Source organism: Elgaria multicarinata, chromosome 23, assembly GCF_023053635.1.
Source record: "Elgaria multicarinata webbii isolate HBS135686 ecotype San Diego chromosome 23, rElgMul1.1.pri, whole genome shotgun sequence".
NCBI lineage: Eukaryota > Metazoa > Chordata > Lepidosauria > Squamata > Anguidae > Elgaria > Elgaria multicarinata.
This window is the reverse complement of record NC_086193.1, coordinates 13,438,208-13,466,183: the sequence shown is the minus strand read 5'-3', so window position 1 is coordinate 13,466,183 and position 27,976 is coordinate 13,438,208. Positions and strand designations below refer to the sequence as shown.

The 27,976-nt window shown below is 56.1% G+C and overlaps 1 protein-coding gene across 6 annotated transcripts in view; it reads right to left on the bottom strand.

The window, feature by feature from the left end:
• Positions 1 to 26,900, bottom strand: part of MAST3 (microtubule associated serine/threonine kinase 3) — a 49,085-nt gene extending 22,185 nt beyond the window's left edge. For 4 of the 6 annotated variants that reach the window (XM_063147384.1, XM_063147385.1, XM_063147380.1 and 1 more), the window contains exons 1-10: positions 19,030 to 19,126; positions 17,710 to 17,787; positions 6,422 to 6,510; positions 6,035 to 6,107; positions 5,199 to 5,222; positions 4,794 to 4,872; positions 3,710 to 3,870; positions 2,171 to 2,246; positions 1,314 to 1,523; positions 456 to 557 (exon numbers count right to left, since the gene is read on the bottom strand). In XM_063147384.1, coding sequence (XP_063003454.1) covers positions 456 to 557; positions 1,314 to 1,523; positions 2,171 to 2,246; positions 3,710 to 3,870; positions 4,794 to 4,872; positions 5,199 to 5,222; positions 6,035 to 6,107; positions 6,422 to 6,510; positions 17,710 to 17,787; positions 19,030 to 19,079 — 942 coding nt within the window. In that variant the 5' untranslated portion in view covers positions 19,080 to 19,126. Of the gene's footprint in view, positions 1 to 455; positions 558 to 1,313; positions 1,524 to 2,170; positions 2,247 to 3,709; positions 3,871 to 4,793; positions 4,873 to 5,198; positions 5,223 to 6,034; positions 6,108 to 6,421; positions 6,511 to 10,194; positions 10,260 to 17,709; positions 17,788 to 19,029; positions 19,127 to 21,934; positions 21,967 to 26,820 lie in introns of those variants that run through there. The other 2 variants (XM_063147382.1, XM_063147383.1) reach the window with 2 other exon arrangements.
• Between the last annotated feature and the right edge of the window lie 1,076 nt (positions 26,901 to 27,976).

Genomic DNA, 27,976 nt, shown 5'->3' with positions numbered 1-27,976 from the left:
CAACCTTTCAAGTATTTGAAGAGTGCGATCATGTCTCCCCTCAATCTCCTCTTCTCCAGGCTAAACATGCCCAGTTCTTTCAGTCTCTCTTCAAAGGGCTTTGTTTCCAGACCCCTGATCATCCTGGTTGCCCTCCTCTGAACACGCTCCAGCTTGTCTGCGTCCTTCTTGAACTGTGGAGCCCAGAAGTGGACGCAATACTCTAGATGAGGCCTAACCAAAATCACGTGAGGAACCAGGACCTCACGTGATTTTGAAGCTATATTTCCATTAATGCAGCCCAAAATAGCATTTGCCTTTCTTGCAGCCATATTGCACTGTTGGCTCCTATTCAGCTTGTGATCTGAATATGGTGACCCCAGGTGGGCCAGATTCAGCCCATTGCCTGAGGTTCAAGGCCCTCGCAGTTCCAGACTTCCCTTCCCAGCCCAGCTTGGATCAGGCCCCATGCTTACCAAACACTCCAGCAGCCGAGCCGGCCGGGAGATGATAATCAGTAGTTTCCGGGCCAGCTGTTCCATGAAGCGCAGCTCCTCACTCTCCGAGCGCTCTTGTGCCTGGCAGGGGACACGGGAAAGATGGGAGGTCCTGTAAGCATCACTGCAGAGGGCCGTGTCATGATCTCCAGCCCTCAGACCTTAACCAGAGTGCAGCAGAGGGTTCTCATGAGGCACAGGCTCCTTCATTGCAGTTAGGACAGTCAGTGCCTTGTTCAGGGCTCCCCAGGCCAGAGGACACAGCCCTGTCATCATCCTTCATCTCAGAGGATGAGTCCCTGGCAGAACCTCCATCGTCCCAGCCTCACAGAAATCTCAGGCTACAAAACCAGGCAAATGCCTTTAGTAGCCCAGTCCACTCCTCTAGAAGTGGAGCTGACAAAACTGCAGGTCTTGTCATGGTCTTGTTACCTAAGCTTCAATTGGCTTTACCTCCTGATAAGGCAACATTCTCCTATACGTCCCTGCTGAGACAACTTCCTCCTATAACTCCCTACTGAGACAACATCTTTCTATAGCTCCCTGTTGAGACAACATCTTTCTATAGCTCCCTGCTGAGACAACTTCCTCCTATAACTCCCTACTGAGACATCTTTCTATAGCTCCCCACTGAGATAACATTCTCCCATTGTCCTAGGAGTAGGAGAGCTTCAGCCAGCAGGACCAGCTTGGCACTATCCAAGGTCCTGTTTCCTTCCTGCCTTGGTCAGATTGCCATGGGATGCTACTGGCTTCCTTCGTGAGCCTCGAGGGACCACAGGACAGGAAGGGTGGGTGGGCGTGGAGGGTTTGGGGAGACGCCTCAGCCCCACTCACATCTCTCAGCATCTTCTCCAGCTTCTCTTGCAGCTCCATGAAGTAGCGGGAGGTGATGAGGGCCCCCTGGGACTTGGCCAGGCAGTCGCGAGCCAGCTCAATGATCTGGTGGTGGATGAAGCCCAGGACTCCGTCGGCCAAGGGCAAGGTGGCGCTGGGCGAGAAGCTGGCGATGGTCTCTGCCAGGCGCTCTTCCATCTGGGCCGTGGCCTACGGGGGGAAGGAAACCAGAGTGTGACCACGGGATCTAGAAGCACGGGGTGGGAAGTAAACGTCATCTGAGACCCAGGCTCTCTTTTCGATGTTGGGACAACTCAGACCACGGAACAACGGAAAACCTCATGGATGGGACTGGGCTCCTGAGCATGTACAGATGTCTCCAGGCTGGATGTTCCACATCCCTGTTTTACACCATCTGCTGTGCCTGGCTTTTTTATGTTTTAGATTCGGGGTTGTATCTTAAAACTGTTTTTATGATGATTCTGTTGTTGTTATTTATGTTTTAACGCCTTACTGTTTTTACATTAGAATCTAGATTAGCTGCCCTCAGCCTGGTGCCTTCCGGATGTGTTGGACCCCAGTCAGCATGGCCACTGGAGGATGGGAGTTGTAGTCCAATACACCTGGGGGCGCGCCTGTTGTGGGAAGGCTTGTCGTTTTAAAGTTTGGAAGCTGTTTTGCGGGATGAAAACCATAAATGGTGTCAAACCAGATCAAACAACCCCAATTATAGTTGTGCGGGTGGGGAGGAAAAGCCTTCGGTCTGGAAGAGCACGCGCTCAGCCCCCAGTGAGCCAACGGCATGAAAGCCACGAGGCTGAGGAATTCCCTCAGCTGAATTCTGGGCCGCTCCTTACCTTCGGGAAGCGTTCCTTGTACACATGATTCATCATGACAATCTCATTGTCAAAGGTCCCACTCGTCCGCCCAGGGCTGTGGGGGAGAAAGAGGAAGGAAACACGCTCAGGGAATCGGCAAGACGGGGACCCGACGTGAGCCGAGGAACTGTGGGGGCGGGAGGGGGGTTATAGAACCCCCCAGTCCCAAAAGGTGAGTTGCGCCAGCTCTCGGCTTGGTGCCACTTTGGGCGCACAGATCCCTGCAGGCTGTCAGAGCCACAAGGGGAGGAAAACGGGAGATCAAGAGAGGGGCCAGGACCCCCTCCCTCCCTCCCTCCCCTCAAGCTCTAACCCTGGGACAACTGCAGCCCTCCTCACGGAATCAGAGAACAGGGTCCACTGAGAAGTTCGAGCCCTTCTTTGGAAGAGCTTTGTTTGGAAACACAGGAGGGGCGTGACCCACAAAGACCCCTGGGGCTGTTCCTTCCTGGCCTGAGAACTGGGAAAGTCTCCCCGGCATTCAGCCTTGCCTGGCCTCCTTGGGACTTTTTAAAAAACACACCTCCCCACCCCCATGGATCAGCTGGGCTGCTCCTCTCCTCTCCGAGGAGATGCACCTCTCAAGGAAAGGCAGCCTCTTCTCCAGGGGCTTCCCTGGGGTCTCTCCGCAGCGGTTCTCAGCACCTGCCAAGACGCTCATCGCCGTCAGGGCCATCCTGCACGTTCTGGCCCTGTCAATGCCCCCCCCCCCCGGCCACTAAAACACCAAAACGGACTTGGGCGGGGGCACGGGGAGAGCTTTATCTCCTTAACCTGCCGCATGGCCCGGAATGACCTGACTTTCTCGCCGGCGGAATCTTAATCCCATAATTGCAGAAAGGCAGCTGCGGGGAGCAAAGTCTGGCTCAGCAGCCGAGGAGGAGGAGGAGGAGTCAAGGTGGAGCCTGCGGAGGGGCTCAAGGAGATCCCGGAGAGAAAAGCCCCGTTGCTCAGCGGAGAGAAACCAGCGTCCGTCTGGGAAGACCCACGTCTGGTCCCCAGCCGCTCCGCTTAAACGGACCAGCGCCCTCCCCGCCCAGGACTGCGGGCCGCCAGAGGACGGACAAAACATCCGTCCTGGCTGCCCTGTCTTACTATATCCAAAGATCATCATGTGCTGTGCATTATCTTCTCTTTTAATCTCCGGACGGCACGGAGCACGACTTCGATGCTGTTTTAGGTGGGCGCCCTTGCTGTTATTTGCAGGGCACGTGCAAAATGCACCCACATCAACATCCAGAAAGCAGCCATACTTAAAACTTGTTCAATAGTCAGGAAATTCTTGAATCTGTAAAAGACCGCATGACTTGGCAAAGCCCGACACGTCTGTCTAGAAAAAGCACCGCAAGCGAGAAAGAGATATTATTATTATCATTAATTATTATTAATAATAATAATGGTACCTAACCTTCCCCAAATGCCTCCTCTCGCACCTACTGCATCCAAGCTGCCCCCTCACTCTGGGTCTATGTGGAATTGTCCCGCCCTCCCCAACCCTGGTCCAGAAGGTCATGGTACCTCAAGCTTCGGGAACGAGGGCGGAAATAGGGGGAGCGGCGCCCATCCTCCCCGGCAACGCTCTCTGTGCTCCGGAAGTGTTTGGAGAGGAAGTGGAGTTCATCCGGCGTGGGCTGGTAAGGCAGCTGGTGCAGGCGCTCCTGCGAGGAAGACGACGAGGACTGGGGGAAAAGGGAGAGAGAGAGAGATGGTGCCCAGCCTGGTGGAGAAAGAGGAGCTCGCTCATCCACACCCCCATGGAAAGTTTGATGCTTCGCTCAGGAAACGGCCACTTCGGAACAAACAGCCGACTGGAACGACTGAACGGGCCGCGGAGGATTGAACAAGCCAGAAATGATCTTTAAAGATGTCACTTCCCCAATTCGACGGCTCTTGTTCCAGCTCCAGCAGGCATGCTCTGGGCATGGGCCACATCCAGACTGACCTAGGGTGTACTGAGGGAGATGACGGGGAAGCAGGGCCTTGCCACCAGCACTGTTGAAAAAACGGATTTTCTTCTTTCCTCTTCCCTGCCCATCCCTTTTTCCTTGCGTGTCGTGTCTTTTTAGCTTGTAAGCCTGAGCACACTTTCAAGGACCGGTCTAGGTCACGGAAGCGGCAGAAAGCACCTTCAAACTGACGCTGCATTTTGAGGCGCAACTTGGCGCAGGCTGTTGGTTTATTTGGGGAAAGCTGGTTTATTGGAAACATTTCCAACCCTGCTGTTGTTCCCACGATGGCAAAAAAAAAACCTCAAGGGAAAGAACGCAAAAATCCAAACCTTCAGCAGGGAGTTAAAAGCAGCCAGGAGAACCGTGGGCTCATCTTAAGCAAACGGAAATGTGGAACTGCCATCTAGTGTTGAGGAGGGCAGGTGGGAAAAGGTGTATTTCTAGGGAGGGGGCTCCAAAATCAGGGGGGCGGAACCACAGAGAAGCCCTCCTCTGTGATGGCCACCCCTCTCTCCTCTGAAGAGGAAGGCCCCCAAAGATTATGTGACGGTTGTTTGTTTGGGCAGGGAACGGACAGAGAACAACACAACAGGTCTGTCCTGCAATGCGCCCGCCCCTGCCGCCCGCCAGGGCTGCAGAGCGGTTCTAGTTACCGAAACGGTGGAGCTGGGTGTGTTGGTCCCGTAGCCAGAGGAGGGGAGAGAAGCCAGGGACCACCTCCGTCCATCGGCCCTGCAAAGGGAGGGATACACGTTAGCCCTAAATGGCGCAGAGGACGGAGAGGGACGCCACGCCGTTGCTAGAAACGGCTCAGCAGGCTGAGGGAAACAGCTGGAAAAGGGCAGAGGGTCTCCAAACCTTTTTGGGCCAGTGGGGCACATTTGGGATTTTGAGAGCGTATTGTTGGCGCTCTCGCAAAGTGGTCGCTGCGGGGGGGGGGCTTGGGTGCCGTGGTGCCGTGGTGTGGCCAGTCGCGAAAGGCTCAAAGGAGACCACAGGTGCCCGGGGGCACCACGGAGGAGACCTTGCCCTAAACCTCCTCCCGCTGCAAGAACTACCTGTCTGTCCGAGGGACGGCATGGCTGCCGAGGGTGACCCATCAGTCCAGCAGGAGGAGAGGCAGCAAAGAAGACGCCGGGCGACAGAGAAAGAGGAAAAGGGAAAAGACACGAGGAGAATTCAGAACAGCAACGAAATGCCTGGCCTCTCCCCACACCTGCACCAACACAATTAGGAATCCACAGGTGCTTAATTCTCATTTTGTTTACTGCTCCATCTCTAGACCGATTTCGGAGGAGTGAACAGCAAAAGACAGGATAAAAAGAATAAAACTACACGTTAAAATACTTTTTATAAGGAGCAGAAATCTGATAAAACCACGGCCAGTCATTCCAGGAAGCCTTCCTGAAATAAAGATGTTTTTAAGGAGGTGCCAGGAACAGCACAACGGCGGCGCACGACGGACCTCCAAAGGCAGGGAGTTGAGTTTCTTTTGCGCCAATTCTGAGCAATTCTGCCGACTGCGCAGAAATGTGCGCAAATTGCAGATCCCGAGAAAAAAAGTGCGCAAAAAACAATAATCCTGGAGTTTGGGGAAAAGCCCACCAATCGGCACACATAAATGCAAAGTGGTTTGTACACGCCGTGGAGCTCCATCGAGTCAAAAAGGGCCGGATTCCGCAGCGACGGAACCCCTTCCTCCCCCCCCCCTGAATCTATCTAAGAAATAATAAAATAAAAACTGGAAACAAGGGTGCAAAGGAACCGCTTCCCCCCAATGAAAGGATGCAACGGCAGGGAAAACGTCCGTGGTTGGATGGAAGCTTCTTCACCCCCCGGCTGCACCCCCATCCTGAGGGCGCTTAGGGGCGCTTAGGGGCCCCCGGACTCTTACCTGCGGGCGAAAGGGAAGCTCGCCGAAGCACCGGTAGCAAAGTTGCGGGGGCTGTTGACCGGGCTGCTGCTAGCTGCAGAAAGACGCAGGTCGGGGTCAAGAGGGGAGAAAAGAGGCCGTTGCATGTCACTTCGGCATTCAACAGGTGTAGAAGAAACCGCTCTGATCTTCTACACCTGTAGGAGCCTGGCACCGGAGTCCCTGCTCTGTAGCCCAGTGGCACGAGCCATGTGACTGGCAGGACGGAGCCTTCTCAGTGCTGGCCCCACACCTCTGTCCCCAGGGACATAGGCACGAGCTCATGGATGCTGGCTTTTAAAAAACACCCACCCACAACTCCCCGCCACAGCAAGGAAGCCTCCCCTCCCTCCCTGGGAGACCCCTTACCTGTCGGCACGGAGAGGGGAGACAGCGGGCGGGAGAGGGTGGGCGAAGGCGAACCCACCACCAGGCTCTTCCGGTTGCTGCTCCGACAGCTGCAAAGGAATAAAAACAGGGATTGCACGAAGGGTTTGCGGGGCACCCCGCCACCACCCCAAGGATCTGGGCGGCTTTCTTCGGGGGGCAAAGTACTATTGGACGAGCAGGAGGCAGGAGAGGGTGGGCATTGTGGCACAGCAGGGAGAGGGCCAGCGTCTGCTGCCGGTCCACAACGTCTGCACCAGCCTGCGTGAGTCATTTGGGGCCCATCAAGGGCCCCAAATAAACAGAGACGGAAAGACATCCCCGTTTGCAAAGATTTCCTGCCCGGAAGCGACTCACAGATAGGGAGGCTTTACGTTGGAGGTGACAGCGAGGATTCCTCGAGGCAGTGGGGAGTGGAGGCCAAGCCGGATCCCTCGGAGGGACCCTCGGAGTTCAATTTCTGGGATGCCTCATGTAAGAAGTAACAGAGTTCTACAGGCGTCGTGAATTACAGTACATAAAACTATCGGCATTCCAGCTGTACTAGGCTTAGAAGGGGACACAGGAGGGCACCTGAACTCTAGTCTACGCCAACCAGATCAGGCAAACGCTGCAGGCCGAGGACCCATCCCTTGATAATCCCCTCCCCTCCCTGACCCCCAGGTCCTGCGAGGGCTGCAGCTCAGCTCCGAGGGGAGTTGGGAGCGGAACTTGGGCATCCCTGTTCGTGTCAGTTCCTTAGCACCATTGTCAGTGTCAACGCCAGAGTCACGCGGCTCATCAAAGAGTCCCAGCTCTTCCACGCCCTGAGCCCAGGTGAGACTATACCCCTGCCCTGTGGGAACCAGGAGTGGCGCTAGAGCATGCCCAAGAAATGTGTTTCAGTTCGTGTTTGATCAGGATTTCACACAATCCGCACCTTCCAGCTCGAATGCGGAGTCCACCTGAAACCGCAGCTGCCGGCCAGTGTCGGCAAGGGTTAGGGCTAGACGGACCCCAGGCCCGACTCAGTCGAAGGCAGGTTTGCATGTTGCTAGAGGACTGTCCTATGCCAGCCTCATTCAAAGACCCGCAAAAGATCGCAGGAGAAAAACGGCACAGACGGCACTAGTCTCTGTCCCCTGCAACAAGTTCCAGGCACACAGATTTCAGACCCAAACAGCTTTTGGGGGAGCCGACGGGGTGGAAAAACAGTCTGCACACACCCCCGGCACGGGAGGCCTTGTCACGAGGGCACAGCAAGTACAAGACCACCCCTCCACCCTGCTGCCCTGCGAGATGCTAGCGGGCCCGTTACGTAATGGCAACCGATGCACTGCAATGCGGAGCGGAACCAGGGGCACCGATGTCCGTCCAGCGCTGGGTCGCCGGGGGGGGGGGGAGAAAGAAGATCAAATAGAGCATTGAGACTACTTTGCAAACTGTGACGTGCTTTGCTCCCCCCCCTCCCTAGGTCTCTAACGACTACAACTTTCGGCAGAGAGAAGCCAGTGACTTTCCCACAACAGGAAGTGGTGACTTTTCCTCCCGGGTTGCAAAGCTCCTTAATCAAGCAGGAATAATCCGTCATGGCCGTTATAGCAGATGCGCAGGGCAGTGAGGGCTTCCCTCCCCTCCCCCCTGCCATTCTCAGCAATGAGCATCAAGCAAGGGAACGGAGTCCGCGAGGCCCCTTCCCCCAAAAAATGTCCGACCAGGAAGACGCGCTGGATTGAAGAGTTGGGTTAGGAACAAACGGAAGGCCAGAAACAAGGAAGAACGGCCGTCCTGTAGGGCAGATGTATCGGACTCCAACTCCCATCCTTCCCAGCCAGCATGATGGGTGCTGTAGTCCAACACATTTGGAGACTGAGAAAGGGGACCGAAAGTGCGCTTGCCGATAATCAACAAAAGCTGATGATGACGATGGAGTGGATTTTCCACCCTGAAAGGAAACGCCGGCCAGTGAGGCAGAGCGTGAATGGTTTATTCTCTGCTATTTTGGGTCCAGTGTGTTACCCTATTAGGGAATGAAATGAGGAAGTATTTTCAAACGTGGCGCTTCCTTCCAGCACAGACCCCGAGAACGTCTCCTTATCAGCCCGCCGTCCTCTCCTGCTTCTTTCGGCTGTGCAAACAGAGTCCGTCCGCCCACCCCCACAGGCAAAGTTATGTCAATTTCGTTTGGGGCCACAGAGCTGGAAAAGACGCAGGGCCCAAGGACCCAGGAGGGCCTCCTCTACCCATACAGAAGCAAAAACGTCCTCGGCTTTTTGGTTCAAGAAAAACAGACAGGGTGGGAGGGGGTGGGATGTGACGGAGGCTTAGAAAATGACGCAGAGTGTGGGGAAAGCGGACGCCGGTTTCTCTTCCGCTCGTAACACAATGAAATGGGCTGACAGCAAGAGGGTTTGTCACAGGCAAGGCGTCTTTCGTAACACAACGGCATCATCCGAAGCGTCAAAAGAGGATCCAGCAAACACAGGGAGCCGCGATGTTCAGGGGCTAGTCCACACAGCAGGGTGGGGGAGCTGCTTTAGGGTCTGGTCCCGCAAAGACTGGGAAATTAAATGTAGCATCAGCAGCGCAGCGCTTAGCTATGAAAATTAAGAATGAAGCACCCATGTTCTGAAGCAGGCTACCTGGATTGTGTATAGTCACCATCCCCAACCCGGTGCCCTCCAGATGTTTCGGACTACAACTCCCATCATGCGTGACTATCGGCTATGCTGGTAAATGCTGATGGGGGTAGAGTCCAACACACCTGGAAGAACATCAGGAAAGCCCAGACCGAGGGTCCGTCTAGTCCAGCATTCTGTTCACACAGTGGCCGACAAACAGGACCCACAAGCAGGACATGGTGCAACAGCACCCCCCCACCCATGTTCCCCGGCAACTGCTGAATGTAGGCTTACTGCCAGGGAAAACCAGGATGTCAAACGCCCTCAGCAGAGAAAGAACCCCTTGATTTTACCTCCCTACAAGGTGCCCTGAAATTCAGCCCCATAAGTTGGAAGCCTGAGTCAGGGTGGGGGAGGAGAGGCTCAGCATCAGCCGCATCTCACCCAGGGCCGCCCTCCCGCCACCCCGACCGCTTGGATTTGACGGTCAGGGTTCAAGTCAGGCCGCGCGGGGAAAACGAGGATGTGCATGGCAAATCTCTGCGTGCCTTCTTTTTGTGTGGGGTGGGGAGGTTGGAGAGGCTCAAAAGAGATCGCGTGACCTCAGACGCCCGGGACCCAGGCTGGCCATTCACACGCGCGCGCCTCTTGAGTCCGGCGGATGCCCACGGTGGACGCGCACAACCAAAAACAGATTAAAGATGTAACGCGAACGGGGAGGCCAGATGAGGAGGGCTGGGAAGGGCCGAGGGGCCACCCCGGGGTGGAGGAAAGGAGAGCCCCCTCCCCCAGCGCCGGCGCGTCTCTTTCCCGCTTGGCTGCTGCTGCTGCCCCCGGGCCGCGGCGCGCGACTTTCTGCGCCCCCCTCCCCGGCCGCCCGGGGCTGCGCTCGTCTCCAAAGGCGCAGCGCTGCTCCTCGCGCGGCGCCAACTCCGAGGTCGCTGCCGGATGCGGCCTCAAACAGCCCCGCTCCCGGGGAAAGAAACCTCCGGAGCCCCCCGCAACGAGTCTCCCTTCCTCCCGGCCCCGAGGCCTCTCCGCTAGCCCTGCTCGGCGGTGCGTAATTGCGCACGGCGAAGGCAGCGCCTCCGGGGAGGGAGGGAGGCCCCCCTCCCGCCTGCCCGCCCGCCCGCCCGCCGCCCTGGGCCTCGGTACCTGATGGAGCGCTGGATCAGGGCGCCCGGCGCCGGGCTCGCCCAGCAGCTGGGATCGGACATGGCCCCCCGAGCCCCGCAGCCCACGGGCAACGAGCGGCCGCCGGCTCCTCTCCGCCGCCCCCGCAGGCAGGCCGGCCCGCCCCCTCCGAGGCCCGCCTGCGGCTCCGCAGCGCCCCCTCCCGACCCCGGCGGTGCCCGCACCGCCGCCCCCCCCCCGCAGCCGATCCGTTCTCTCCCTAGGAGGGGGGGGGTCGGGCGGTTTCCCCAAAGGGCGCTTGGAGAGGGAAAGAGCGCCTTGGCTCCGTCTCCCCCATGAGGACTAGAAGCGCCCGCTCTCAGGGCCCTTTTAGGCATTGCGCGACAGCAAGAAGTCCCACGACTTCCAGCATGGGTCTAAACATGCATCAGATTGCGTCCTGTCCGGATTTAAGTACATCCAAAAGTATAGTTATACTTGAAAATACAGATATACTTAATAGATACAAGGATTTAGGGAAATCTGTATTTCTTAGCATAACTGTATTTTAGGTCCCCTTACATTTTGATAAACTTAAATGTCTTTATACTTATTAAGTAAAGCCAGAGCAGGGCTGGCAGTTGTAGGGCTTTTTCTCGGTCAAAACATGCATAGGACAGGATGGCATCCTTAATTATTTATCCCCTCCCCCACCCCCTCTCTTTCATCCTCCAAACAACCCTGTGAGGGAGGCTGTGCCAAGCTTTGCCCCAGGGCCCTTCAGTCCGCCTGCTTCACAGCTGCTTGGGGACTTGAACTCAGGACTCCCTGGGCCTCGCCGGGCCCTCTAACCCCCACACCAGGGGTGAGCCAGGATCTACTCCATATTTCGTGAGAACCCTGCAGTCCACCCATTGAAGCCTGGTGCAAAAGGAGCAGCTCAGGAAGGCAGACATAGAATCACAGGACAAGGGTGCCTCTGAGCACAGGCAAAGGCCAGAAATATTTCAGTTAAGGAACATGAGAAGAGCCCTGATGCTGGGTCAGACCGAGGGTCCATCTAGTCCAGCGCTCTGTTCACACAGCGGCCAAACAGCTGTCGACCAGAGACCCACAAGCAGGACATGGTGCAACAGCACCCTCCCGCCCATGTTCCCCAGCAACTGGTGTAAATAATCCTCCTGCCTCTGATCCTGGTGGTGGCAAAGAGCCATTCATCGCCTCCTCCTCCAGGAATTGTTCCAACCCCCTTTGAAAGCCATCCAAACTGGCAGCCATCACCACATCTTGTGGCAGTGAGTTCCATAGTTTAAGAAGTCCTTCCTTTGATCTGTCCTGAATTTTCCACCCATCAGCTTCATGGGATATGACCCCACAGGGTTCTAGCATTATGGGACAGCCCCTGGATCATCTTAAAGAGACAAGACTTAAAGAGACAAGACTTAAAGAGACAAGACCCCTCTGGTGGCGAGTTCCAGGTGTGCACCGCTGAAACCCGGTGCCTGGCACTCTCCGAATGATGCTCATGGAGCCACACTCTGTGCACAAAGCGTTAACCCCGGCCGCCCAGTGGAGGGGGGAGAGACAGCAGCCCAACGCAGCAGCGCAAAGGTGGCTGAGGGCCAAAGAGATTGCACACAGCGCTCCAGAAGGCTCTCTCTCCATGGCAACCGCTCTCTGGCTCAGCCGGGGATGACACTGTGCCGCGTGCACACGCACACACACAGATACTCCGTGCAGGAAGTCATGTGTTGCACCGCGGGCTTCCTCTCCCCCCCACTCCACCGCCCCGGCTCAAGGACTACATCTAGAACTCAGCACACCAACGTATTTCCCTCCCCCACCCTGCACCCCAAAAAGTGTTCAGCATCTTAATGGCTGCTAGGAAGCCCAGAGGGCATGGATTCAACTTTCCCCAACCTGGTGCCCTCCAGATGTGTCCGGCCATGGTTGGCAGGGCCTGCTGGGAGACATCCTCCAGCACATCCGGAGGCATCAGCCTGGGGAAGGATTGGTTTAATTATTCCGGGAGGGGGGGGGATGGACTGTGCTGGCCCTGCCCGTAGCTCTGCCCCTGCCCCAGGAATGGCTTCTGAAATGTCAGCCGTCTCTCCTGCCCAGCGCCGGCAAGGCCACGCTGGCGCTCCAAACCTGGGCCTTCCTCACACGGCTTCTAAGCGGCCAACAGGACAACTTGTCAAATAAGAATAAGTTCCTGTGTGTATCTGGCATGGAAAACTGCACAGGGTTTATTTTTATTATTTTTTTAAAAGCCCAAATCAATATGGCACATCGAGGCAAGCCAAGGAAAATCTGGCAGCGCCGAGAGAGAAAACGTCGTCTGCAAAACAGTGTTGCACCAAGAGAAGCGGAGCTCTTCCCTAAAGCCTGGATGTATGTCGCCTGTTCCTTCCCCGTGCATTGTTTATTCTCGCCCTGCTTAATTATGGGAAGGGGCAAAAAGCGGCGCCCACCAGGGCTGTGGAGATCCAGGTTAGGCTGCGTCTCCCCAGACCCAACCTTCACTCCCTGACCCCTAGGTGTTCAAGCTTGGTAGGTTCATGGACTTAAGGACTAGAAACTTGCCCTGTAGTTTAGCTTCTTTTTTGATTTAGAGAAAGCAGCGTGGCTATGTATTCTGCACTCCCTGCTGATTGCTTCCTGTGCCCTGAATCCAAAACTCAGGAGTCTCTGGAAGGTTCGGCTCAGTTGCAAAACCTGACAGAGCCTCTCCTGACATGAACCGACCCGTACGCTACGTCCAGCATCTAAGGCCCTCCTTCAGGTGCCCGCTCCAAGGGAGGCTCAGAAGGCAGCAACAAGAGAGAGGGCCTTCTCAGTGGCGGCCCCCCAATGATGGAATAATCTCCCTGGCAAGGCCCATCGGGCGCCAACCTTGTTATCTTTTCGGCACCAGGTTAAGAGCTTTCTCTGTGTGATGAGATTTGAATCAAGTCCCAGATTTGTCTCATGATTGATTGCTGAAGGTTGTTTTTAGATATATGTTGCCTGCGTGTGCGCTCTCGGTTTATATATTTTGATGTAAATGGTTTTACGCTTTGTATAATGTACTTTGAATGGTCCTTCATCATGGTGAGCTGCCAGAGAGGACTGACTATGGGGCGGCCTAGAAATAGAACACATGAAATGAACCAGCCTCTCGAGGGATGCTGGCAGACGCACGCGAGGCTGCCGTTTGCAATGACTTTCCCCTTAAAAGCATCCCACCACTGCCACCAACACCGCCTCGCCCCTGACATTTCGCACCTGGGGCCTCTGGAGCATTCGTGCCAGTGGTCGATGGCGCCCTTGGTTAGGAAACGATTTAGCAATCGATGTCCTTGCTAGCAGCGTTGCTGCTTGGCTGAGGCTCAGCAACACGGCTTGTTTGCTCTCTGCCACAAGGGTCTGTCCCTCATGAGGCACAGCGGGGAGAGGTTTTACTACTGCCTGGGAGAGAGAGAAAGAGAAACGCCCCTCCTGCCTTTGCACTAACATCACGGTTCCTCCGTTAGTAGGCAAATGTAAAATGGGAATCCCTGCACACACACACCTCCCCTTTAGCACCTCCAGTAAAAAATGGGCCAGGTTTCTGCATGCCCCTCTTCTTTCAAGACTGCCACCGTCAGAGGTGCGTTTGGTGGAAACCTGAGACAGGGCCTTCCCAGTGGCCGCTCCAGGGCAGGCAAAAGTGTTTCCATTCAAGCAAACTGTGGCTTCTTTCTGAGAACCTTTCCCACCATACTAGAACCCAACGAGGTCATCCCATAAAACTGACGTGTGGGAGATTCAAGACAAATCAAAGGAAGGGCTCCATTGCACCATTGATCTATGGAACTCACTGCCACAAGATGTCATCACGGCCACCAACTCGAATGACTTTAAAAGGGGGGTAGATAAATTCAAACAGGAGAAGAAGGCCGTCAATGGCTCCTAGTCCTGTTGGCTCTGTGCTACCTCCGGTAGAAGAGGCAAGCTACAGGGGAACATGGGCTTGTGGACATCTGCTTAGACACTATGGTAAAAAAAAAAAAAAGTTCTGGGACTAAATTGGTGTTTGGATTGATCTAGCCAAGTTCCTTTGGCATTTGTATTAACCCGCCCATTCAGTGAGATAATTCACTGAGGTTTGTCTCCGCCATCAGAGGTGAGTCAGGTGGTGACCCAAGAGAAAGTCCTTTCAGCTGTAGCTTTGGAATTCTCCGGGGGTCCATTTTTAGGACCCAGGCAAGAGGGTGCTTCAAAGGCTTCGTCGGTTCCCTTTGGCCTGTTTTAATATCGGGATGGAATTGGCTACGCTGCGTTCAGCGTTCTAAGCTCCCTACAGCTTGGGAACCTGAAAAACCTCCCACCACCCACATGAGCCTCCCCGGGTTTTAAGATCTGCATTTTTAATGTATTATTTCTATGATTGCTTTAACCATCTTTGGTTCTTATGACTGTTAGCTGCCAAAGTGCCATTTTCGTGCTGGAAAGGCCAGGAGCAAAGCAAATAAATAAATTGCGCATTTCGGACGATGATTGCCCTTTTCATATAGCTGTATTGCAAACCCACCTTCGATCAGGGGAGGCCTGTATGATATCAGCACCACCGGGGGCTGCACAAAACGCATGACGGCATCAGAAAGTGGTGTTTGGCGGGGGGGGGGGGGGCGGGGTTGTTGTTTAGCAACGGCGGTTTTGCAAGTTAAATGTCAGGGACGGGCCATTCGTCCCCAAACGCACGCCACCACGGGTGAGCGAACTTCAGGAGAGCAACATGGCTTCTGCCACAAGAGATGGGTGACAGTTACGCGTTCATTGCGCCAAGAAAAGATGCAGAACAGACAGGTGGGGGGGGTGGCGGCGTGGCTTGAGCGGGAATTGCAAACACCCCCATGCACAATTATCCACACGCACCATTTGCGTTTCGCCCTCCCTGCTGGAAACATCCCGGGAGAGCCGGGAGACGGCTGCTGTCTCCCAAGCCGGGGGAACGGGACGGATGCTGCACCCTGAGCGAAAGCTGCCAGATGGTCTGCCTGTGCCTTCATTTCCGCCTCTAACCTACCCTCCTTCCGAAGCCTGTCATATGGTCGGCTGCAATCCCTGCCCTGCACCCCTCTGTGACCCACAGAAATGCTGCCCCCCATCTAGCGCTTGGACCAGAGGAAGAGAACTTCAGGGCTCCCAGATCTCCAACTGAGAGCGACTCTGCAAGGTTTGGGGAAGCATGGCTCTGCAATCCTGCCCTGCTCCGGGTGAGAATTACCTGCAAGTGATCCACGGCCAAAGGGGCAGGTCTGGGGGGTGCTCAGCTCTGGCTTCCGGTAGAGGGACCCCCTCAGGGCTCCCCGCAGCCTCGAAGGGCTCCATGGAGACAGCAGCTTCCCAGCGCCAAATGCCTCCTCCTGGCTGCCCCAAGAGCACCGGCGCGTCCCTGGAGCCTGGCTGGCAGACGGGGCCGATGGCAGCTCAGCAACCCCCCCTCCCCCCCATTTTCCATGATGCCGTTTTACGCGGGCTCATTAGCCGTGTGTGTGCGTGTGCGTAAGTTCACATGGGGGCAACCCTCTGAAAAGCCTCCTCCCAGGGATCAGGGGGAGATGGCCGCGCGGCCTCTCCTGACCCTGTCAGGGGAAAAGAGGCGGCCACAGAAGGAGCCACAGCATGGCCCAGTGGCGGAGGCCCTGGTTTGCATATAGGAGGTCCTGAGTTTGAATCCCACCAGCATCCCCAGGTAGGGCTGGAAAGGAATCCTTCCCCAACTCTGGAGAGCCAGACTGAATACTGACAATACTTCTGTTGTGCCTGTTTAAATCAGTACCATGAGGACTAGAAGCTCACTTTACCTTTAGGGAAAAGCCACACCTGCTTCCCATGCAGGAGGCCACAGGTTCGAGACTGGGCACCATCTCCAGGTAGGGCTGGGAAAAATCCTGCCTGACACCCTGGAGAATTGCGGCTGCCAGCCAGTGTCGACAATACTGGGCAGGATGGACCCAGGGTCTGACACAGTATCAGGAAATATACAGACTTAATTTTTATTTTAAATGGCAGCAATTTGCGCAAATTGGATGTTTTTTGATTGGGGCCCTAATTTTTTTAATTTTTTTTTTTTTAGAATTGGTGTTCTTGCAGAATTCTGCCTGTTCCTGTTGCAAATAACTTCTGTCAGTTTCATCCCCTCCACACACTATTTCCTTTAGCAGTAGAGCCATATTCAGTAATTGTCAAAGAATTTGACAGTTTCAGCCTCCTGGTCCCTGAAGGGGGGGAGGAATTGACAAGGTTTTTTTGACAGCTCCAAAGGATGAAACTGACACGGATATTTGCAAGAGGGGAACTTACCTCTGCCGGCTACACAGTGGATGGGTGGTCTTAAGAAATATATACTGATATAAAATTACAACCCCAATTCTGCAAATTTAAAGACCTGAAAGGGAAAAAAAGGTGGGGAGAGATCTCATTTGTGCAAATTGCGGGACCTGGGGGAAAACAGGCACTACAGTCTGCAGACGCTTATCAAAAAGGAAACACTGCAAAAGAAAAAAAAAGTTGGGCTGAAATGGAACAGAATTCCCAGAGTTGCACATCCGTACTATAATCACCAGATTCCCAGCTTTTTTTTTTTTTTTTTTAAAGAGCAAAGTCTCTAGCCCCTGTGGAACCCAAGATATGAGGCCAAATGTCCAGGCACTGTTCTGCCCAGGTCCTGTGGTACGAAACTAGCACTCTCCCACCTCTTTGGTGCATCGCAGGCACTTCTGTGAAGGGATGTTGATTGAATACATAATTAAGAACTAGTGCCTGAACTTTATCTTTTCCTCCTTCTTCCCAAACCTTTTTTCCTTTTATGTTATGACTTTCAGATTTTAACACCCGAAGGAAGAACTGCTTCAAATAAATTAAATTTTCTGTTTAGGCAGGAAAAAAGTCCTACAGTTCCCAACAGCTGCTGGGGCTCAGGACCCAGCAGGATCAAGCCCTGAAGGGAAAGGAGGGGCTCCGTTTCAGAGTCTGGAGAAGAAAGACCTCCAAGCCCCCCTCCCCCTGGGAGTGATGTAGACTGGAACCCAGATCCAGCACCTGCCGCAGGGGGGTGACCACCTCGCTCCCCCAGCCCTGGAACACCGTGCCGTTGGGTCCAGATGGTCAAGGCAAAAAAGCTGCTGTTTGCTGCTTCTGCCTTGGGCAAAAGCTACGCCTGTTGCTTAACAACCTGGCAGCGTTTTCCTCTCCCCCCCCCCCGCTGCCGCCTGCCTGATCACCTTCCCTGCTGCTTAGGGGGCCTGCCAGTGGCGCTACTACGCCGCCCGCTCATTGCCCCAGCAAGCGCCAGAGAGAAGGTTGTGCAGAAAAAAAGTTATTTATTAATCTGCTGAGCAATGCAGGCGGCGGCCTTGGCTGAGACTGAGACCAAGGGAGGATAAACCCACATAGCCCTTTTGAGGGAGGGGAGTGGGTGCTGCTGCGTTCACCTCGCAAGAAAGGGGGGTCCCTTATAAGCATCCCCAAGGGGTGGATGGAAGCGCCCCACCTCCCGCCCCCCAGGTCTGCAAGGAAGACCCCTCTTACCTGCAGGGATGCAGAGTCAAGGGGCTACACGGGCTGCAGGGACTGAGCAAGGTAGGGCTCTGGCTACCAGGTGACAAGCTGCAAAGGAGAAGAGGGCGCCCAGAGGGAGGGAGGGGGAGGGTGAATAACGCGGAGAGCAACAGCCGCCCTCCCCCTCCCCAAGCCGGGTGGAAGCCTGGCTTTCCCAGGCCTGCTCCAACTCAACGCCACAGAGGAGGAAAACTGGTGCCAGGGGGGGTTCTAGAGGCAGGGGGGCTGTTCTGGGCAAGGCAAGAACAGGAGAGGGTTTCATTTCTAATTCTTAAAAGCCCCACTGCGAGGCCGGCTTTGCTGCCAGGCAAAGGTCTGCCTTCCTTTATTCGGCTTGCAAGGAGTGGTTTCGTGGGAAAGCCTGCTTTTTGTTGAGCCCCCACTCTGCTCATGCTCAGAGGCCCAGCCCTGCCCCGCGTAGTGATCACAGCAAGGTGGCCCAGCTTTTCCTCCTCCCTCCAAATCCTCTTTCCTTTTGGGTTGTGTCTGCCTGTGGGCAGGGTCTGTCTCTTCTCTTCTCTCTCTCGTCCACATTTCTTGGCATGGTGGGCTTGGAATGGACAAATAAATAAAATGTGGGGCTCTAGGAGAAAAGCCCTGAAATGCCTTGGAGGTGGGCAGCAGGTGTGTGTGTGTGGGGGGGGGACATTTGCCCTCTCCTCTTGGCCTTCTCCGGCCAGGGGGCAAGCGGCAACTCAACAGGTGAAGCCCTGATCCCTTGCATGGAGATGCAGGCGGGCAAAAGTGGGGGTTTTGGGGGTGGGCGGGAGGTGTCTGAAAAACCCATCACCCGCTGCTGAATTCCTGCCAGGTGATGGACGGCAGCAGCTGCTGTAAAAGGTGGCGTTGGAGGAAGCACCAGCAGGATTGGACCCCTGGATTGGGGAGGGGGCAAGGAAATCCGGGTGGGGAGGGGAGGGGGACCCCGGCTCTTGCAGCCGCTGCTGAGGAGGAAGAAGGGGAGCGGGAGAAATCCCCCTCAGCAGCTGTGGGAGTAACACCCCCCCCCGCCTTTCAATTGCGGTTCCCCAGCAACCGAGACAGACGTCACTGGAGACCCCAGGGGAGGGAGGGAGCGAGGAATCCCGAGGAGAGAGGAGAGGAGGAGGAGGAGGAGGAGAAGACCCCTCCCCAGCTCTGCCCCCCTCCTACCCCCGCCTCAGGCGCGCCCCCCCACCGCCTCTCCAAGCCCCCGCCTAGCGCGTGCTCCGCGGTTGCTTTCCGCCGCCCGCCCCCCCGGCTGCCCCCGCCCCGACGGCGCCCCCCGGCTGCCCCCGCTCGCGCACTCACTCCACCAAGGTCAGTGAAGGGATCTTGAGCTTGGCCCGGCGCGCCTGCATGGCGGCTGCTGCGCGGACCCCGACGGCGCGCCCGCCTCGCCCAGCGGACAGAGAGAAAGAGAGAGACGCAGCTCGCTCGCCCGCCCGCCCGGCGGCTTCCCCCGCTGCCCGCCCCTCCACCCCCGCAGCCGGGAGGGAGGGAGGCGGAGGAGCCCAAGCAGCCCTCGCGGCTGGCGAAGGAGCAGAGCGCCCTGGAAGTCCCTGCCCCGCCAGGGAGGCTGAGCCGCCTGCACCAAGCGGGGTCACTCCAGCTGTGTGAGACCACAACTCCTAGCATGCCCCAGGCAGACAGCTGGCGGCCCCCACTTGGAGACCTGCAGCTAGGAGGGTGCAGCTAGGTCATTTCATTTGTTATTATTATTATTATTATTTATTATTATTATTATTATTATTATTATTAATTATTTATTATTTATTATTTATTATTACTACATTTATATCTCGCCTTCCTCCCCCTTGTATGGAGCCAAAGCTGGCTTCCATGGCTGTCTCCTCGTTTCATGTAAGCCTATGCGGCAGGGTCTTGCTATTTATTGCTTTACTCTGTACAGCACCATGTACATTGATGGTGCTATATAAATAAATAAATAATAATAATAATTTCATCATCACAACAACCCTGCGAGGGAGGTCGAGCTGCAAGTCCAGGTCTGGCGAGCTTCACGGCCGAGTGGGGACTCGAACCCGTCTTTTCCCAGTCAGCACTTGAACACCAGACACCACTGCCGCCTCGTGGCTTTTGGCCCTCAGGCAGCCACGTTGCAGGGCCTCAGCTGAGAGGCCCCACCGCCCTCGGTTCTCTTGGCCTGGATCCACAAACGCGCTCTCGCCGGGTCCATCTCAGGTCTTTCGGGAAACGAAAGGGTCTGAATTGCTGGCTCAGGACCCAAGTTGGCCCAAAATGCTTTTGGGGGAACAACAAGGAACAATACTTTGGTGTGTAGGGGGCGGGATTCATTTTCCTCCCCAGTTTCTGGGAGGATTGCAGCTACTCTGAGAGGGAACAGGGAGCAACAGGGTCCCTGCTAAGAAAAACATCCCGGGGCTTCCGCCCCTGCGAGCTCTGACACCACGACACCCCTGGACGGAGCCCACAGCAGTGGATGTTCAAAAGGAATAAAGAGGGGCTGAAGAGGAGGAGGAGGAGGAGGAAGACTCCCTAGCCAACACCTCCTGGTCCAAAGGAAGGGTTCCTTCTTGCCACGCCAAAGCTGGTAGACATTTCTGGCTGTCCACTGTTGGAAACAGAGTGCTAGGAGGCTTGTCCTGGACAGTAAAACAACATCCCCTCCCCAAGGAATTTTTGGAAACAATTTTTCCCTGCATTTTTCTGGTCCCCACAACTTCCCCCCCCAAGCCTCTACGCATTTCAAGATTATCTGAGAGCAGAGGGGTTCGTCCCGCCTCCTGCGACCCCCTTCCCCCACCGATGGATCAAAAGCTACATCTACTCAGAAAACGGCCCTCCTCCACTTCCTTCATGCACCGCAGTGAGAAATCAGGCACAAACCTCAAGGGGTCAGATCACGCCTCGGTCGGAACGCAACGCAACGCGCAACGCTGGCTGGAACCCGGACCCCGGCATCACCCCGGCAAGGAAGCCGTGCGCCCAGGGGCGGGGCTCTTCCCTGCTGAGGCCCTGGTTCTGGTAGCCATTCTGAGGGCGTAGCTTGCCAAGCGAGCTACGTGGCTTCCCTTTGCATGTGCACACGGCATGGGTACTTCCCCCAAATATATGCACTAAATGCATGCATCTTTGACAGGTATGCATCCTTTCCCCAGGGATTAAAAGCATTTCTCAAAAGTACATATTGTTTCATGCACATTTTCCAAACAAACTCCTGCTGCCGAATGCATGTATTTTTTTGGGGGGGGTGTCCACAAATCACACAGCGAACTAGGAAACACACGGCCTTCAAGAGCAGGTGATGTCCGAGTCCGTGTTCAGTCTGGGGAAATCCTGATCAAAAACGTCCTGAAACCAATTTCACACACATTCCCGACAAGCCCCGGAGGAAGGACCAGGGAGCGAGGGAACCTCTGTGGCAAACCAGCCTCCACATCGCAACGCATCTGCGGAACTGCCCGACTCTGCGTTTCCTTAAGAGGCGGGGCGATGTCTCTTCCGCAGGCGTGCGGAAAAAGGTGGATTGAGCTGGCAAAAGGAAACCCCGTTTCACGGCACAAAAGCATTCACCAATGGCAAGGCAGGCAGACGATCGTTCACTCAAATGAAAACGGGGCCAGACCACAGGCTGGGGGCTGGGTGGATGGCGCCCTGTGGCCAACCGCGGACATGATCCGCTCTGGCTGGGCTCCTCTGGCGTTCCTGCAGTGGGCTGCCAGCAGACATTGGTGCTGAGCGGAGGCGCAGAACCTTTTTCCTTCTGAAGGCCCCGTTTCGTTTAGGGGAAGCTCTCGGGGCCCGGATCCCGGCAGGCAAAAGGAGCAGAATCAAATGACCAAAAAGACCGGCAGATTGTAGCTGAAAATTATCCTGCCGGTAACTGAATTTTAGGAGAGGCATTTCAGCCTTTGAAAATAGGGGAGAAGAGACCCTACATAAAAGCCAGGGAATCGCCAAGCCGTGGGCGGTCATCAAGGGAAAAGGGGGGCCAGACTGGGATATCAGGGGGGGGTGAGATTTGGCCTGCAGGCTTGACGCTCAAGGCCCCACCAGCGGGAGACTGAATTTTAGGACTGCCGAGAAAGGACCAGGGGGGTCCTGGGACGTGGGCAAAGCCCTCCAGGACTTGGTGTGGAGAGGGGGGAGAGAGGAAGAAGACCCTTCCTCAAGGCAGAGGGCCACAAATGAAGCAACAGAATGAAAACGTGGGCTGATGGCCCCTACTCACGTTTTCCCTCGGCGTGGCAGGCTCAGCTCTTTCTATACGGAGAGAAGAGAAAGGAAAGAGGGTCAGAGTGCGGACGGGACTTTCGCAGACACCCCTTCCCCCCCCAAAAAAAATCCTGGCCTCTGCTCTCTGGGCTTATTGCAGGCCTGAGAGGCAGTGGGGGTCGGGGGAGGCCAAGCAATGAGAGAAGCAGATCATTCAACCATCAGTCCATGCGTTCCATCCCTCCACTGTCCAAAGCTCTACCCGAAAACGAGGACCCTAAAATGCAACATGTTCGAACCGACTGGTTCAAACGAAAGAGCCCCGTCAATCTGTGTGGGCCGAAAGCGGAATATAAATCTTTCGAAATAAGCATGCGGAGCATTTGACGCAGCTGACTCTCTGGCTCACGGGAGCCACGGCCACAATCAATCTGTGCGTCTTTTCAGGCGTGGAAGGATGGCCCGGCTCTGCCATCAGGCAGGGTGAGACTGCCCCGTGAAGGCTCCTCCTCCCTCTGCAGTCCCCCCCCCCCCCAACAGCAATTCTAGCAAGGCTGCACTGAGGAGGAGAGGGATGCGAGGCCGATCCACCAGCCCCGCTGAAAGACGACCGGATGCCCTCCTTTCCTCTTCCCTGCGCACCCCGTTTTCCTTGTGTGCCATGCCTGAAAGCTTGCGGAGGCAGAGACCATTTTAACAGATTGTAAGCTGCCTGTGAGAATAAAACGCCTTGACAGTTTTATTGACAGGGCAGCAAATTGCTAGCGATTTCGTTTTTTGTTTACTCCCAGGAAGAGTCGCTTGGGGGCTGGTTTTGTGGGGGTTCTGTCTGTAGGCTTCCGGGGAGGGGGGCATTGTCTGTTCCAGCGTGGGCAGCAACAGGTCCTGGCCGGGCCGGGCTCCTTCGCCTCCCACCCCTTCCCTGCCTTTTGCCATCTCGGCAACTGGTGTCTGCAGCCGCAGCCGTTTCCTGCAGCCACGGGAAGCCTTCGCCATGGCAACGGGCGATGTCACGCTCCAGATGCGCGCTCGCCAGGGCCCCCATCGCGGTTGAGCGGATGTGCAGGCAGGCGCATGCCTGTGCCAGGAGTTGTGTCGACTGATTTATTTTATTTACAGCACTTATAGACCACTTCAGATGATGTGGCAAGATTGCAACTCCTGAGCCTCCCGTCCGGACACGGTGACACACAGCGACCCCTCAGGCCTCTAGCAACGCCTCGAAGCCATGGTGGGACTCCAAGCTCAGGCCCAGTCTACCGCTAAACACCAGCTGCCGACCCAGGACTGGCTCGCTGACTTCGCCTTCTGCCCATGGGCGTATCTGCCCTGCCCCTGTGCCACTCCAGTCTCAAAATGGAGCTGCCGCATTTCACGTTGTCTCTAGCTTATCGAGTGATGCTTCTTGTTCCGCATTCTGTCACGTTTTATGCTTTGTATTTTATATATTTAGCTGGGTTTTAAAGCAGCATTTTATTTTTTAACGGGCTGGAACCTGCCAAGAGAGCATGAGCCATTGGGCAGGCTGCAAATGCGCTAAATAAACATTTTGTAGCACAGATCCCGTTTCCCCCCTCCCCGCAAGCATCGCCACCCCTTCTGTTCGCCGCCCGAAGCATGGCCTTCCTGAGCAAGCTGCCCTTCTGGGCGTTTTCAGGTCTCTCCCCCGCCTGACCGTCCAGAGCTTAAAAATAAAAATAAACATAGATGAAGAGCTCCCTCCTGATTCCACACCTCTCTTTGGCACGCGGCCCTCTGTCCGAGGGTCCCTCCATTCTGCTGGGGGCTTTGCTCTGTGTATCCCATCGTCCCCCCTCTGCCGCTCCCTTGAGCTCCACTGAGCCGAGCGGCAGAGTGAAAGAGGCCGAAATGTCAAGAGCAATTTCCGTTGTGCTGCCGTGCGCCGGTTCAGACAGGGGAGCGTGCAGCAGAGACGCGGGCTGAGCCGGCGCCCCCGGGAACTGCCAGGGCCAATAAGAGTGAAACCGTGTCCTCGGAGCAACCCGCGCCCGCCGCCTGCTTAACCCTTCCCAGGACCGGCTGGGGGAATGAGGACCGCCTCGCCGGAGGGTAGGACCAGAGATCCGAGGACCGCAGCCGTCTGCACGCTCTCAGGAAGCAGCGGATGGAGTGCACCTCATTCCACCAGGATGTCGTTGGGCCTGTCTTACTCAACTACATGCCCTCCAGATGTGTTTGACTACAAGTCCCAGCATGGCTGGCTAGGGGGTGCTGGGAGCTGTAGTTGAAGGCATCTTGGGACACCAATCTGCATTCATCCTGCACAGGTTGACTTATACCTATATCTGCAAAAGTAGAACTCATGACGAGGAGTTGTCAATGGCACCAGGGGCAAACGTGTTTTCGGAGTTTAACAGCCTTGCTGGAAGGGATCTTTCGGGAGGTGGGCTGCTGTAGCATGTAGGGAGAATTAACTTTCCCCTCCCAGCTGCCCCCCCCCTGAAAATCACTCCCCCCCACACATGGTAATGAGGATGGGAATCATAATTGAAGTTGGCCCTTCCTGGAGGCATCCCAAGACCACTGTTTCTGAATCCTACATTAGCACGTGGGAAATAATGCAGCCTGGAGGGTGCTTCAGAGCATGTACAGAGGGCTTTCCCCTCAACACAGGCCTCATACAGCTAAGGCTGCCTCCCCCCGAGTAGGGCTTGATCCTGCATTTGGAGAGATTCCACCGCTGCTTTCATTCATGGATTCCTCAAGCGGCTTTACGATGTCCGGATCCCAGGGGTACTGCAAGGCCAAATCCAGCCCTCCAGGGTAACCCAAATGGCCCCGCCCCCTTCCTCATGCCCTGCCCACCCCACAATCATTTCGTGGCTCCTGGCTTTTGTGCAGTGTTTATCCCATTCTGAAATGTCTCTCCCAAGGGCTTCCAGGAGGAGCTATCAGCTGCAACATGCTGGTATTTTGGCTCCTCCCCCTTTTGCCTTTGGTCACACCCCTTTCGCCTCCCCTCCCCACATAACTGGAACCCCTCCAGTGTGTGTCTTCATCTTTGACTCTCTATCTCTTTAGCGTCAGCTCCGACCGTGACGTGGTTTTTTGATCACGCTTCGTTATCTACGCTTAGCATGACGGTTTATATGTAGCATGGCGGTGGAGGGGGCGTACAGTTAATGAAAAAAAGAAAGTTACAAAACGAAGAAATAATACGTGGTGGGGTGGTGGGTGGGTGTTTTTTTTAAAAAAAGCCTTCTCCCACTGAGCTATTTATAGGGCAGGAAGCATGAAGGTTTCAAGGCAGTTAGAGCCGAAAATAGTAGCACTTGGAGAGGCTTTGGCCTGGGACCCCAGCGTCGAGCCAGAGGCAACAGAAACCCGTCCCAAATGACAGAGGCAGCATTCCGCATCGTCTGTGGGTGGGAGGACTTTGGGATGGCCATCCTTGGAGAGAGAGAGAGAGAGAGAGAGAGAGAGAGAGGCCTGGACCGGCCATGTCCTCCTTGGTTCCTGCAGGCCTTCCAGGGATTCGCTCTCTGCTCCCCTTTGCGTCCAGAGATGCCCCCCCCCCACGATTCCTGCTTCCAAAGGCGATGCCCTTAATGTTTCTGGATCCAGACCAAGGGATGTCCTGATGGAAAGCCAGCGGATGTAGCTTCCTTGTCTCAGGGGAGATTTTGCTCAGAAATCGAAGCCCTGCCAAAACGTCCACACTGCTCCAAGTGGCCCTTCCCTGGGGCTGCAGAATCTGGCCTCCCACATCAGCCAGAGGACCACGGGCCACGGAGAGGCTTCACCCCCCTGCCTCCCAGAAAGAGCATCACGGCAAGTGGGAGACCAGCCTGGCCCCATCCATCGGCCAGAGAAGGAAAGGCTGCAAGGAACTTGTTTTGGCCTTTTCCTGCCAGGAAGAACGCTGAAACTTAGAACGGGTGACGGAGTTTGGCTGCAATTTTCCTCCTCCCTCCCAAACCTTTTTTCCTTTCGAGTCGTGTCCTTCAGATCGTAAGACTGAGGGCTTGATATACATTTTGCAAGCCATTGTGCGAGGCTTTTTTGGCTGAAGGATGGGGTAAAAATGTTGTAAATAATTAATAATAATAATAATAATAATAATGCAGACCCACCGTTACAGATGGAGCAGGGGGTGTATGTGGGTGGGGTGAGGTGAGCTAACTACAAAGCGTGGTGTGCCTTCCGCAAACAACACCCATGGACCCAGCGAGGGCCTCAGGGGCACCCAGAGAGACGTGGCCGGTCCTCAGCTGCCTCTTCCACCGCAGCGCAGGGGCGCCCCCTGCTGCCAGGGATCGGGAAGGTCCGGCAGGCATCTGTACACCGCGCAAGCCCCACCTTTGCACACAGGAACACACACCGGGCAAAAATGCCCCCCTGCCATGCCGCATGCACGCGCCTTGAGTCCACGGGCGTTGTCGGAGGAGGAGGGCACCCCTGGACGTACAGAAATAGCCCCCCACCTCGCTCTCCTTTTTTCCCTAGACTCGCACCTGTGCCCCCCCCTTCCACACACACCCCTCGCACGCACACGCACGTGTGGTGACACGCTAGGGCCGCTTTCCCACTGCAAGGCGCCCCAAATCCATGGGCGCACCCGCCCGGCGCCTCTGGGGAGCGCGCACCCCCCATTCCTCCTCTCCCGGACAGGCACGCGGCGGAGGGGGGGTGTCTCGGCACGCCCAGGCACCCGCCTCATCACCCCACAGCCCGGCTGCCTCTCGCCATCCCGCCCCCCCCTTCTCTCGAGCACACCTGGAGAAATGCAGCAGGTAGGTTTCGCCGGGGTGAGCCCGCAGGAGATCAGAGAGCATCAGGGGCTCGGGGCAGCCCCCTTCCCTCCAAGGGCCTCCGCCCCCGCCCGCTTCTGCCCCTTCTCTTCTGCCCCCCTCCCAGGCATGCCCCCCCAATCCCCCTCACCTGCAGCCCTCGGCGCCTCAGGATGCTGGATTCGTCCATGGTGCCGCCCCTTCCTCGCTAGCCCGGGCTCTCCCGCGGCTCGCCAGGACGCAAAGCGGTCCCAGCACTTGGAGGGGAGGAGGAGGAAGAAGAGGAGGGGGAGGGGGGTCCCCTGGCATGCATTGGCTGGCCGGGAATCAGCTGACCCTCTCCATCAGAGGAGGAGGGGAGAGAGGCGCTTCCATTCCGCTGATTCCAGCTTTAAAGGGAAAGATAGGCGCGCGCGCGCGCGCGCAGGCAGACACACATTCACACGAACGCCTTCCCCCGCGGGCTTCCTCGCCGTCAGGACGCGCAGCCAAGTTCCGAGTCATGCTGCGGCTTTGCCTCGGGCTGCTGGGTCCTAGCGCCCTGCCGAGACCCCCACCCCGGAGCACACGTGCCTCGCTGGATCGCAGCCTCCCAAGGGAGAGCCAGAGGCAGCGAGCAGCGAGGAACTCCGGCTGAGAGGCCCCCAAAATGGGAGAGGGGAAGAGAAGGGCCCGTTCGCCCCCCTTGCGGATCATGGCTGTGATAAAGGGGGAGCAGCACAGAGCCATCAAGGGGGAGCAAACCCCCGCCCCATCCGCAAGGAAGTTTCTTATCAGATGGCAACTGAATATGGGATGAATGTGGGTTACAGCAGGACATGTGAAAAGGATCAAGGCATCACGAGCCAGCTGTGTGATGCAGCGGCAGAAAAGCCGAATGCAATTCTAGGCTACACCTGCGGAACTTGTGCCCCGTAACGGCCTTGCTGTATTCTGCTGTGGTCAAGGCTCACCCTCGGAGCACTGCGTCCCGTTCTGAGCACCGCAGTTGGAGAAGGATCTCGGCCAACTAGAACGTGCCCAGAGGAGGCAGGCAAAGACATGGAGAGGCCCCGTGAAACCACGTCCTCGGAGGAGAGGGTGGAGGCGTTGGGCATGTTGAGCCTAGAGGAGAGATGGCCAAGAGGTGACAGGACAGCCGCCTTGAAAGGTTTCGCGGTTGCATCTAAGGCGCCGGTCCGAAGAAGATGGGGGACGCGCGCACCCCACCCACCCCGCCCAAGCGATCCCGTGAAGCGAAGGCCTGTTTGGGGCTCTTCAGTGTTGAAAAAGGAGGAGAAGCTGGTTCTGGGATGGAATCCAGGGCC